The 14,037-nt window shown below is 32.9% G+C and overlaps 1 protein-coding gene across 1 annotated transcript; it reads left to right on the top strand.

Annotated features, from left to right (window-relative positions):
- The first annotated feature begins 621 nt into the window (after window positions 1–621).
- On the top strand, window positions 622–2,303 carry LOC110918186. The gene is made up of 3 exons (XM_022162535.2): window positions 622–1,000; window positions 1,407–1,822; window positions 1,914–2,303. Exons 1-3 carry the CDS (start codon window positions 943–945, stop codon window positions 2,193–2,195), a joined length of 756 nt encoding a protein of 251 aa, XP_022018227.1. The 5' UTR covers window positions 622–942; the 3' UTR covers window positions 2,196–2,303.
- The last annotated feature ends 11,734 nt before the right edge of the window (window positions 2,304–14,037 follow it).

Raw genomic sequence — 14,037 nt, 5'->3', positions numbered from 1 at the left:
GAAGATGGACACACGTCACTTTTTGGATACATGTTAAAATAAGGGGGAGACTTATTTAAGTTGCACTCTTTTTCCCTTGACTAAGTTTTGTCCCATTGGGTTTTCTTAGTAAGGTTTTTAATGAGGCAACATACCTGATCTAGAAGTATCAGGGGGAACTAATGCGCATTACACGCTGCACTCTTTTTTCCTTAGCTATGGTTTTGTCCCATCGGGTTTTCCTAGCAAGGTTTTTAACGAGGTAGCATCAAGCGTATTATGTTGATAACCAAGGGGGAGTGTTATGAATATATTTATTATTAATGTGGTTATCAACACCAAAAATAGTTTAGCTTTCTCTCCAAGTTTTGTACACCTATATATACCACTATTGTAATCATATCTATCAATGAAATATCAGTCTCTTTCTCCCTACATCTCTTTCTCTTATGATTTGCTATTAGGTTAGTAGGTCGTTGTTTCACAACAATTACATTATTATCAATTAGGTTTTAATAATAAAAAGACAACCGGCATCTTTTTCTCAATCGTTAATATATAGCCTTTTTAGCCAATAAAGACTAATAGACGATTACTTCAAATTTCTTCAATTACGTTATTGTCAAGTTACTTTTTGGGCCTTTATATATAAAACATAATCAAAAGTACATAAATATTCTGTTACAAAAGTACAAAATGGGCCAATTCTGTATTACTTTAAGAAAACTTTATGGGCTGATCCGGCCCACCATACCACTAACGGCTAGTTTCAAAAATACAATCGCCGGCAAACACACACCCTATCTCCAACGGTCATATTTTGTAATGAACCGTTATTAGAACCCTGAATAAATTCTTTCGAATAATGCCTCTCTACCTTCATTCTTAATCAGTTTTCCGGCAACCCGCTTCGGTTTTTCGGGTGATCATTCTCATTGAACCAAAAGAAACATCAAGACTGCAATGGAGACTCCAACATCATCATCAAGAACAATCCCAAGATCACAAGCTTTGGTTACAAGTGAGTATTATATAATGTTAAAGATTGAATCTTTTATCTTTTTTTATCAACTGGGGTTTATCATATAACCTTAAAGATACAATCTTTTTAACTTTTTACCATTAGGGTTTATCATATAACCTTAAAGATACAATCTTTTTAACTTTTTACCATTAGGGTTTATCATATAACCTTAAAGATACAATCTTTTTAACTTTTTACCATTAGGGTTTATCATATAACCTTAAAGATACAATCTTTTTAACTTTTTACCATTAGGGTTTATCATAAAATCTTGAAGATTGAATCTTTTGATCTTTTTACCATTAGGGTTTATCATATACATCTTAAAGATTGAACTTTTAACCTATTTATCATAAGGGTTTTATCATATAATCTTAAAGATTGGATCTTTATAACTTTTCAGGGAAAATTGAAGAATCTGAGAAGAGGGTTTTGAAATCAAGATCAGCATTGATTGACATAAGCAATGATTCACCAATTGTTGGACTTGCTGTTGGGAATATGAAGACACCATCATCAACATTTTATAAAAAAAGAATGACAGTTAGAGAAAGCGAAGAAGACGAATCGAAATACGCCACAACTCCTGGGTCGGGTGAGGCTTTATTGAGAGATCAAGTGCAGACCCTTTTGCAGAAAGTTGAAGAAGAAGCTTTGATTAAAAAGATTACATTTGAGCCCAAGAATTTTGGGGGTTCTTTAATGTATGTTGTTGCTCCAACACCTGCTAATACCCCTCAATTATCTGAGAATAACAACAATGGTTCAGAATCTTTGGCTGTGTCTCCTGTTGGTTCAGAAAGCTTCGATCTTTCGCAGGTTTTGATTCGGTTTTTGATGTGGGGTTTGTTGATTTTTTTGGTGTTTTCATTTGGGTTTTGTTATATTGTGTTTTGTTGTTTGTGATCAGGAAGAAGAGATAGAAGAAGGTTTGGAAAAGAATGTGATAACAAAGTTGTTGTTTAGAGATTTTCCTGAGAGACTGGAGGGCTATGATTCATCTTTGGATGATGAAGATGATGAGTCGGTTTGGTCGGTTGAAGTGAATGCAAGCACAACAAGTGAAGAGCATGAAGTTGATGAAGAATTTGAAGTTGGTTATGTAGATGAAATGGTGGATGAGCTTTGTGAGGTTATGATCAAGATTTGTGTGGATGATTGTGCTAAATATAGTGGATGCTTGAGCGGTTAGCCGAAGTCAGTCGAAAACAAATAGTTTTTGGTTCTGTAGTTGAAAGGGGGAAATATTGATTTGTATCATGTTTTGATGATGATTGACTGATTTAAACTTGTGTGCTTCTTTCTTGTGTTTTTGGGCAAAGGCCATTTGCTTTTTGTTTTTTTTTTTTTAATAAATGATATTTTGCCTGTCAAATTGCTTGAGATTCACATGACGGTCTAATTAGGTGTAATTGTCAAGAATGCATTGATCTATCTATCTAATTCACATGATCATGCAAGTCACGACCGTTATTCTTATAATTTGGAGCCTCACTAGTTTGAGTTCTATTGTGATATTTACGTGTATTGATTTTTTTTAAACAAGTAACGTTTTTGAAGCTCGTTACTTGACTTTTGGTTTCACCGTGTTAGTTTCAGAATATTTTATAAATAAATTGACGATTAAAAAAACGTTAAAGCGTCCTGACAAGTGGTTGTTAGTCACTTGAGGTCCCAAGTTCAACTCCTACTAGCATTACTTTGAAGGACATTGGTGGTGACAATGAAGTTTAGAACTACAACTCTCTGGAGGTCGCTAGTTCGAAACCGAGTCGAACCGGTTTTACCGCAGTGGGCCTTTGGGCGGCGGGTTTTTTCTAGAACTGATGGCTTGGTGGCTCCGGTATGCAACTCTGACCGTTATGGAGGAGGAGATGCATTTGCTCGATTGATGACATCTCAGAATGCTTATCCGGTAATTTAGTTGGCCATTCAAAAAAAATGTTAAAGCACCGATATAACTGATGACAAATTGGATTCATGTAACAACGACATTCAATAAATATAATGGTGTGTAATGAGTCAATAGAAGCAAAAATATACCTTTACCGGTTCATTTAAGAAAAAAAAAACATGAGTCTAATTGTAAAATATAAGACAATTATTTTATATACTATTTTTTTTTTCTACACACATAAATAAAAAGTTATCCTATATATTTCGAAAATTATCCTACATATATTTGAATTTATCATACATAACTCGTAATTTATCATACACACCTAGTAATTTGTGCAACACTCTAAATTAATATTTTTTATTTTTTTGAAAAAAAATATATATGAAGCGAGTGAAAATTGGAAACCTGTGGTCGATAAATTTAATGCTAAATTATCTACGTGGAAGGCAAAGTGTTTATCTTTTGCAGGTAGGATAATTTTGGCAAAGGCAGTAATGGGGGCTGTACCTAACTACTTATTTTCGATGTGTCTAGCACCAAAGCAAGTGATTAAAGTTCTCGACGCTATTAGGAGAGATTTTGTTTGGGGCAGAAAAGATGGGAAATATAAAATTAGATGGATCGCATGGAACAAAATGGTAAAATCGAGGAAGTATGGTGGAACTGGTATAGGGGACCTACGGAGGGCAAATTTAGCTTTAATGGCAAAGTGGTGGTGGAAATACAAAGAAAATTCTAACACGTTGTGGGCAAAAGTCGTCAAGTCCATCCATGAAAGCAAAAGACCTGTAAAAAGTTTTCCACTAAATAACAAATACACTGGCATATGGAAAGATATAATGTCCATAGAGAAGGAGCTGGTTGTAGAAGGGGTGATAATGAAAGACAACTTCAAGACAGTAGTTGGTACAGGAACAGAGATTAGATTTTGGACAGACATCTGGGTGGGAGAAAGCACATTAAAAGAACGTTATCCAGAGTTGTATAGAATTGCAAAAAATAAAAATATAAAAATTGTTGATTGTGTTAACAGGTTGGAGACTGAAGACCAATGGGGCCTTCGTTGGACCCGACCACCTGATAATGATGTCGAGTGGGCCGAATGGATAAACTTGTTAAAAGACTTATACAGTTTCAAGTTTTGTGCATGTGCAGATCGTCGGATTTGGAAAGCAGATAAGGATGGGTTTTTGGTGGCAGGCTTGAGAGACCTAATGGAAAAGAACGCATCTGCCGAGAATAATAAAGAATGGAAGCATTGGACCAGATGGGCGCCTCCAAAGGTTAATTATTTCTGTTGGAGGGCATGTATGGGGAGAATCCCAGTGAAGACTGAGTTACTAAAGAGGGGTGTCGAAGTCCAGCAGCCCTGGTGCCCAAGATGTGAAGCCGTTGAAGAAACAGTTGACCACCTACTCATCACATGTACGATGGCGAAATCTATTTGGTAGAATATTCTAGCCTGGACGAAACTACCTATAAACTTGTCGTTTATCTCAACCGCGGAAGCTTTGGAGTGCATTGACAAACAATCAGGATCATTCACTTGGAAGAAAATAATAAAAGTAGTGTTCCAAACAACCATGTGGCATATCTGGAAGGCAAGAAATGACAAAGAATTTAACAGCCTTCAGAAGACGAGGGGAAAAGTCGTTGAAGAAATAAAAGCAGACACGTTTTTATGGTTAAAAGCTAGATCAAAATTTAGTAATATTGTATGGGATAGATGGGAGGATTTTAATGTTAGCGATATTGTGTCGTAAGCTTTTATAGGGGGTAAGGGGTTTCTCTTTTGTACTATTTTTTGGGTTTTACAACATATGCTGGCCTGTTCTATTATCATAGAATCCAACCGTTCAAAAAAATATTAAATGAAATAAAATGAAACATTATTATTGATTGAAACTTCTTCTTTTTTCTTATTACAAAAAATTTCTTCTCATTTGAACCATCGACTACCCTGATAATGTTTTAAAGAATAAATGCTATCAAAACTGTCACACCCCGACCACGTAAAACAACAAAACGTGGCGGAAACGTCGGGGAGTGTTGTAACAGAATCATTGTTTCACAACCATGGAATAAATAATTTCGTTTTATTAAATCAAATGTATTACATTACATTGGAAATTTGAAACAAAACATGTACAAATAGTCTTTCATTGTTATTAAGTCACTAAGGCCTCGTCCAATCCTATGTGAGAATACACAAATATCATCATCAAGCATCATCAACTATTGTACCTGAAACACATGTGAAAATAGGTACGTCAGCATAAAAATGCCGGCGAGTACATAGGTTTTGCATGAGTTTCAGATTCATAGCTCGTTTTACATGTTGCAATACTTATTTAAAAACCTTGTTTTGAAAAGTATAGTATTGCGACATAATTAACCAACTCAAATCAAATTGGTTACAATTTATAAAATCTCGTAGCCATGATTCTTAACCCCAAAACATTTGTTTAATTAAATCCAGATTGTAAATCGTTTTTGGAATAAAAACTCGAATAGTATATATATATCGTTGGAAAAACCTTGTATTATAACTTTGTTTTGTTTATCATTGCCCAAGTGATCTAGACAACGCAACGATATATAATGTGTTAAAAGCACTTATATATAGGAAGTACCAGCGGCGTATCCACCATGCCTTTAACACATTACACCCGCCCCGTTACCTAACCACTTCCCTAACCCAACGGTTCACACAGATTTCAAACGGTTCTTGTCAATCAATGGTTACAAACGGTTCACATAGTCAAGTGGTCACTAACGGTTCACATAGTCAAGTAGTCACAAACGGTTCACATAATCAAACGTTTACAAACGGTTCACATAATCAAGTGATCACAAACGGTTCATATGATCAAACGGTTACAACGGTTCACATAATCAAGCGGTTACAAACGGTTCACATAGTCAAGTGATCACAAACGGTTCACATGATCAAACGGTTACAACGGTTCACATAATCCAATAGTTACAAATGGTTCACATAGTCAAGTGATCACAAACGGTTCTCATGATCAAACGGTTACAACGGTTCAAAATGTAAAACTATGTGTCCATATGTTGGATGAGCATATGCGACAAAATGTAATATACGGAAATCAATGTGCTAGCATGTTAGGAGCACATACATAGCAAAACATAATGAAATCATGTACTAATAGTGTACTATTGAACATAGTAAGTACATGATATAAAAACATGAGAAACATGAAAGTAACAAGTAGGCACATGTGTTCCACCCCAAAACAGTTTGAAAATAGTAAAAGAGGAGACTATGTACTCACTTGAGGGTGCTTAGAAGTCTTGAACAACAACCAAGCAAAGCTAGAGGGATCACGGAATCAAACGGCACCCTATATAGATAACTATGTAAATAACCGGACCTAAATCGGGAGATAGGATAGAATGAGGTTCTATAAATCAAACGAGTAATTGAACTCATATGGTATGATTTAATAGACCTTTCATTCTGATTTGAAAGTCTACCTAAGTGCAATTGACCCGTTTCGACCCTTTATGGTAGTATAAGCTACTATAATGCGTCGTTAGCGTAAAACTATTTTCGGATGGTTAACTATGTGCTATGTCAAGTCTCACATGCCCAATTATGCCTAAACATGTTACTAAATCAGATTATATGTCAAAAAGTTGATCACATTTGCAAAATACGGATTTTAGCTTCAAAAGGGCATTTTGGTCATTTCCTATGGGCATACAAGCTAACTAGCATACGACTAACCAATCCTATGTGATCATAAGGTATAAGCTCAGTGGTTATTCCCTATGCAACTATGATCACTAACTAAGCTTGGTCGGATCCTAAAGATCGACCAAACGTGTCGGGTTCGAAAGTCTAAGCGGTTGTTTAGAACGCTTACCTTACAACCCTAAACAAGCACTAAACTAATAGTGACGAGTTAAACATGTCAAAACATGTTTAACCTACTTAGAAAACTGATTTGGTATCAAAACAAAGTGTTTTGATACCTAAAAGTAGTTCCGTTGCAAAATGCGTGCTAAAATGCATTTTGACCGAAACTTTGACTCGTCACTACACCTATTTAACGTGGTAATCAGTTGGTATAATCACTAAGGATTATAACCATCGTGATTACAATCACGTTGCAAAGTTCAACCGAACTTTACGTTGACCATTGATTGGTCAAACTGAAAGTCAAACACTGTTTGACTTTTTAAACTAGTAAGCAATAAAAGAATGAAGGAATGCTCACTAAAGGTCCTTGCTATCTTTTCTACCAAGAATAAGTTTCCAATCACTTGAGAGAGCTCCCAAATCAGATTAGAGAGGAGAATGAGAGGAATGAGCAAGTGAAACAAGTGAATGGCCTTGCTATTTATACTTGAGGGGAGTTCATAGGATCAAAACAAGTGTTTGTGTAGTCCCCAAGCATTAAATCCTAGCCATACATTTGTTGTAAGCAGATTCAAAGCCTTGGAAAAGGGATAACTTGGTTACCACACAAAGATCTTACAAGAACAGCCCCTGAACTATCAAACAGCAGCTGAAATCAACTTTCTGGTCGCTGGGCCTGCTTTACGGACCGCAAAGGGTCCCTTACGTTCCGTAAGGACCATGCTGCAGATCAGCAACTTTCAGAAATTGACAGTTTTGGCCCCTAAGCTTGTTTCGTCGCGTATTGGCACTTCTAACACTCGTCAAGCCCATTTTTAAGCTTCATAATGAAGTTAAAGTATAGGGAACATGAAACATGCTCAAAAATATGACGGATATTGGTTCGTTTGGCTGTACGGTTGCGTTGTTCGGCTAATTACGACGAAAATCGTAACGGATGCGAAAACGATCCAAATTGCGAAACGAATGAAGTTTTTGCATGCCGATCACTAAAACAAAAATATTTTAGTGTGTACAAAAATTTTGGATGTCCAGATGTGGCCAGAACGTAAGATATGCGCGAAAATGCAAACTTACGCCGTTTTTGACGCTTTTAGCCCCTGAAAGATCATATAAGCATGTTTTCGCACATCGAACCTATCAAAGCTTATTTCTAAGCTATGTTTAGGTTATATATGGTATGTTTAACTTATGATCATGTTCTGGACTGTACGTTTCCTTACGAAACGGCAGACTTTTGCAAGTTGACGCAAATAGTCCTTGTAAGTGAATAAACTTGATTTCGGCATACCAAACCATCCAAAACTTATTTCTAAGTTATGTAAAGGTTATTTAAGGTATGTTAAGCCTATGTCACTATTCCGGAGTGTTTGTTGCATTAAACTGGTTATATTTACGCATCATATCGCGTATAACCTTCCAGAAAGCGATTTAAAGCCCGAAATCGAACAAGTATTGATATGTGCAAATGATACACATATTTTCATAAAATCCCAAGTATGAAACACAATATTTCATTGGTTTGGTATTTGTTTGATGGTCACAGTGACACAGGTGTCACAAAAACTTTTTGGGGAATTCACCTATAATAATCCCAACTAGAGGTCATTGACCATTAACAGTCCCACCTTTGAATATTCCCCCACCAGTCTCACATTTCACCTATTTTTCCTACACCAGTCCCCCATTAAAAAAAAAGCTTAACGGAGTTAAGCTTTGTTCCAAATTACAAACAGATTTTTTAGGGCTTTTGATTAGAATGACGATACAAGTCCATTGATGTTAAACTTACCTCGAAGTGGTGCTCCAAATGACTTGATTTTTGTTAATTGGAAATTTAAACACCCGAATTGAAGCGTCGTTTTCATCGTTTCGAGGCAAGTTTTACATCAATGGACTCGTATCGTCGTTCTGATCAAAAGCTGTAAAAAACTGTTTGTAATTTAGAAAAAAACATAAGTCCGTTAAGTTTTTTTAATGGGGGACCGGTGTAGGAAAAATAGGTGAAAGGTGGGACTGGTGGGGGGAATATTTAAAGGTGGGGCTGTCAATGGCCAATTACCTCTAGTTGGGATTGTTATAGGCCAATTCCCAAAACTTTTTTTGTTTCTGTTTTCGCGTCGAAGTGGGTTGTGTATTCTCCAATTTTTCACGTATAAAGCGTCTAACAAATTTACATGCATAGTAATGTAATAAGCCCGAGGTCTATAAATGTATTTAAAAAATACATTTTTGTTGCTACCGATTTTTTTTTGTTGCTAATTTTGCGGCAGATTTATTTCGGTAGTTAGATTTGTGAGAAATTTACATGTATAGTAATGTAATAAACGCGAGGTCTATGAATATATTTAAAAAATACATTTTTGTTGCTACCGATTTTTTTGTTGCTAATTTTGCGGCCAATTTATTTCGGTTGCTAGATTTGTGACAAATTTTGTTGTGGCACTAATTTTGCGATTATATGGCTTTGATTGCTCTCTTGGTTGCTAATGTTGCAACCATCATTGTTAGTCGTAAATTTTTTCACTTTTATCGTTTTCATAATAGTAACCAATCATGATACCAATATATTCAAATTATTATATAAAAATAATTCTTAGTCACTCTCACCAGCTATCAATTTCAATCTTTGTTTCAAGTTAATTTTTTTAATTATCATAGGTCGCTTTTTATCGTATCCTTAGCATACATAGGTTCTGTATAAACTAATATTTTTTGTGTGTGAAACTTACAAATTACCCATGCCACATTTATTAGAGGGTTAAGGTATATGTTGCACTTAATTACAGGTGACGAGTGAGTTTATACTAGGTATACTTGTTAGGTTTTAGGCTCACAATTGTAGTGATTTGTAAACACCATTACATTCAGTCATTCACACGTTAGGTTTTAGGCTCACAATTGTAGTGATTTGTAAACACCATTACATTCAGTCATTCACACATTTCGGTCAAGTGTCAGGCCTTGACAAGTTGGACACAATGTTTTATATTAGACACATCGTTGTACTTATTGTTTAAGCTAATTTAGGCGCATAGTTGTAACCGGACAACTTAGATGTAACGAACTAGTTTATACACAACTTTACAGTTAATAGTTTGTAACATATAAAAAAACATCTTTTATGTGTTAAAAAATATAAAATATAATAATACTTTAAATAAATGAAATACAATTCTTGCTTATTGCACTATGATAATGTAATTAAATAACTAGCTAGTACATCCCTTAAATTAAGTAGTTCGAAAATAAGCAACATTGTGGTCAAAAGTCAAAACAAATTTGTTTTTTTGTTTTATGAAAAGCCAGATTTATTACCTTTTTATTATTCATACTTGCCAAGTTACATCAAAACAGAAGATAGACGGGCAACAAGCCGTGCCGTCACTCCTTTCTGAATTACAAACCCTAATCTATCAAAGAAAAAACCCCGTCCCCCTGAGGCTGATCAGCAATTGTTGTGAATGACGCGTTGGACCCTGGTCAGGAATTAGATAGCTTTTGGCGCTAGGGAGCCAAATGTGTTAAAGGTAAAAGGGACAAAAACATGCTGGTTCTCTGCACAAGCTTTAGCGTGCTTATCAACTTTCTTCGATTATCCCTTTCTTGTTGCTTGTCCAGCTACAAACCCGTTTCCCTTAAACCAAACAGAGGGGAAACCCCCGTGAGGTCCACACAAACATGTTTCCCCCTAGCCCAAGCAAAGACGAGCACATCCGCTGGTCGTATAATAGATCTTCCTTTCATAGGGTCCGTAAACACATAGACTATAGACTGTGGAAATAACTGAATAAATTAGTTATTGCTTATTGAAAACTAATAAGATTCCAAAATGAAATTTTAAATCCTGTTCTCGTGATTGAGTGTTGACCAATTTTGCTCACAAGTTGTCATTTCCCTTCCAGAACATAAACCTAGGCTTGGTGTTTAATAATTGATTTAATTTAATTTTCTCAATTTGTAAAAAGAAACAGTTTTTATGCAGCAAATTAAGGATATAAACTAATTTGCACGGATAAAAAAAAGAGAGCGAGCTGGTCATATATAATCTGCTTTAGTTTATACTAGCTAGGGGTGTGAATTTCTGACACGACCCGAAAACACGACACGAACCTAACACGGAATTTATGGGTTTGGGTTTAGCCTAAACGGGTTCGGGTCAGTTTCAGGTTGAACCCGCAAACCCGTTTAGCTAAACGGGTCAGGTTCGGGTCAACCCAGTCGGGTTGGCGGGTTGAACCTTTTAACTAGGCCTGGCAAATAAAACCCATTTGGGTTTTTTGGGTTATTTTGGGTCATTTTAAAAATAAGAATGGGTTAGGATGGGTTAAGAAATAACTAAGGATGGGTCAGGATGGGTTATATGATATCCATTTAAAATAATTCGTGGGTTATGATGGGTATTACGCACGGTACATGGATAACTCAAAAAGAGCATCACAGGCAGAGTTTTCATCCCATTCGAGTGTTTGTACATGTTGGCTTCACAAATAATAAAAATTTTAAAGATAATAAAAAATTTAAAAATAATAAAAATCTTCCAAAAAATCAGAAAAATAAAAAAATTCTAAAAAATAAAAAATAATAATAAAAATCCAAAAAATAATCAAAAAAATCAAAAAAATAAGAAAAAATCCAAAAAATTCTAAAAAAATCAAAAAAATAAAAAAAAAATCAAAAAAATGATAAAAAATCAAAAAAATTTTAAAAAATCAAAAAAATAATAAAAAATCCAAAAAATTCTAAAAAATCAAAAAAATAATAAAAAATCAAAAAATAATAAAAAATCAAAAAAAAATAAAAAATCAAAAAATAATAAAAAATCCAAAAAATTCTAAAAAAATCAAAAAATAATAAAAAATCCAAAAAATTCTAAAAAATTAAAAAAATAATAAAAAATCCAAAAAATTCTAAAAAATAAAAAATAATAATAAAAATTCAAGAAATAAAAAAATCAAAAAAATAATAAAAAATCCAAAAAATTCTAAAAAATCAAAAAAATAATAAAAAATCCAAAAAATTCTAAAAAATCAAAAAAATTATAAAGAATAAAAAATTCTAAAAAATCATAAAAATCAAAAAAATTCTTAAAAAAACAAAAAATAATAAAAAAATCTAAAAATAATAAAAAATCAAAAAAATTCTAAAAACTCCAAAAATTCTAAAAAATGTTTTTAGGATTTTTCAGGTTTTTTTTTATTTTTTAGAATATTTTATGATTTTTAAGATTTTTTAGAATTTTTAGATTTATTTTGATTTTTTAGGGTTTTTTATTTCATAGAATTTCTTTGATTTTTTTCGTTTTTTTTATTTTTTTTTTGTTTTTTTAGAATTTTTTTGATTTTTTTATTATTTTTTTAAATTTTTTGATTTTTTTTTTGAATTTTTTGGATTTTTATTATTTTTTAGATTTTTTTTGATTTTTTAGATTTTTTTGGATTTTTTAGGATTTTTTGGATTTTTTATGATTTTTTAGATTTTTAGAAATTTTTTTAATGTTTTACAATTTTTTATTATTTTTTAGAATTTTTTTGATTTTTTAATTTTTTGATATTTTTGAATTTTTATATTTTTTAGAATTTTTTTTGATTTTTATAATTTTTTATGATTTTAGGATTTTTAAGATTTTTTTGGATTTTTTTATTATTTTTTGATTTTTTGGAATTTTTTTGATTTTTTTGATTTTTTACAATTTTCTGGATTTTTTTATTATTTTTTGATTTTTTAGAATTCTTTATGATTTTAGGATTTTTTAGAATTTTTTGGATTTTTTTATTATTTTTTGTAATTTTTTTGATTTTGTAGAATTTTTTTATTTTTTTTAGAATTTTTTCGATTTTTTAGAATTTTTTCGATTTTTTAGAATTTTTTTGATTTTTTTAAAATTTTTTGGATTTTTATTTTTTTTTTTATTTTTTACAATTTTTAGAATTTTTTATTATTTTTTTTTTGATTTTTTACAATTCTTAGAATTTTTTATCATGTCCAAATACATCTTTGACCAAAAACCCATCTTAACCTAAACTCATTCTAACCCATTTCTTACTAAACCCATTCTAACCCAAACCCATTCTAACCCATGCCCATCCTAACCCATTACCCAAACCTACCCAACCCACCCATTTTGCCACTCCTACTTTTAACCCATTTAATATGTTTTATATCATAAATTAAATTGGGTGTGTATTTTATGCTATAAGTACAACTTAAAAATGGAAGTTCACATATTTTTTTATGATTTTAATGTAATTTTATTATATAAATTTGTGTTTTTTTTGTAGTAGTGTTAATTTTAATATATTAATTTGCTGAAAAAAATAAAAAAATAATAAAAAATTCGGGTTGAACTGGTCGGGTTCGGGTCAGGATGCAAATATTCGGGTCGTGTTCGGGTTCATATGTATGGCACGATTTTCGGGTTCGGGTCGGGTTCGGGTTCGTATAAAATTTTCGGGTTCGGGTCGGGTTGAACCCAACAACCCACGAACACGACCCGTTTAACACCCCTAAATTACTAGCAAATAGCTTTAACTTGAACAATTGGCCTGACCAAATTAACTCGAACTTTAATGAGCTAATTTATACGAGTCGACAAGCAACCTATGGGTCACAAGCTATTAAAACACCATACTCTCATATTGCACACACGTGCTAACTTGTTGAAAAAAAATTTAAAGAACATTACTGATATATAATTGAATAACAAGGTTGAGGGACTTTGAACTTTGAAAGATCCGATGTTATCTAATTTATTAGGCTATAGGGTGTGGTCATAACTCTCAAGACCATTGTTATGTTATCCTCCATGTGACCCCACTTTCATCCACCATTTTATATGGTATGGTCATGACCCAAACCACCATCCCGGCCGTATGCAAAACACAAACACCACATGATCATCCGTTAAATTATGTACCAACTCATGATCATTTGAATCCCAGTCGACTATACAAAATTACTCAAATAATACCAATGGTCTTATGGGACGATATGAAAAAAAAAATAAAAAAATAAAAAACCTATCTTTGAATTCGTCTAACTCCAATTTATCATTATGAGTTGTAACCATGTGCTCAAACATGTATACACTGTATAGCTTTTATTTATTTAATTATTGATTAAGGTTATATGTAAACTACAAGCTATGTAGTTTATTATCAAATAAACCTAATTAGTGTAAGTTGGAGAGAGACAATTTGTTAAGATGTTTGAGCTATGATGTGAAGTTGCAACGGTTAGTTGTTA

Source organism: Helianthus annuus, chromosome 16 (assembly GCF_002127325.2).
Source record: "Helianthus annuus cultivar XRQ/B chromosome 16, HanXRQr2.0-SUNRISE, whole genome shotgun sequence".
Classification (NCBI taxonomy): Eukaryota; Viridiplantae; Streptophyta; class Magnoliopsida; order Asterales; family Asteraceae; genus Helianthus; species Helianthus annuus.
The sequence above is the reverse complement of the archived record's forward strand: the minus strand, read 5'-3'. Positions and strand labels throughout refer to the sequence as shown.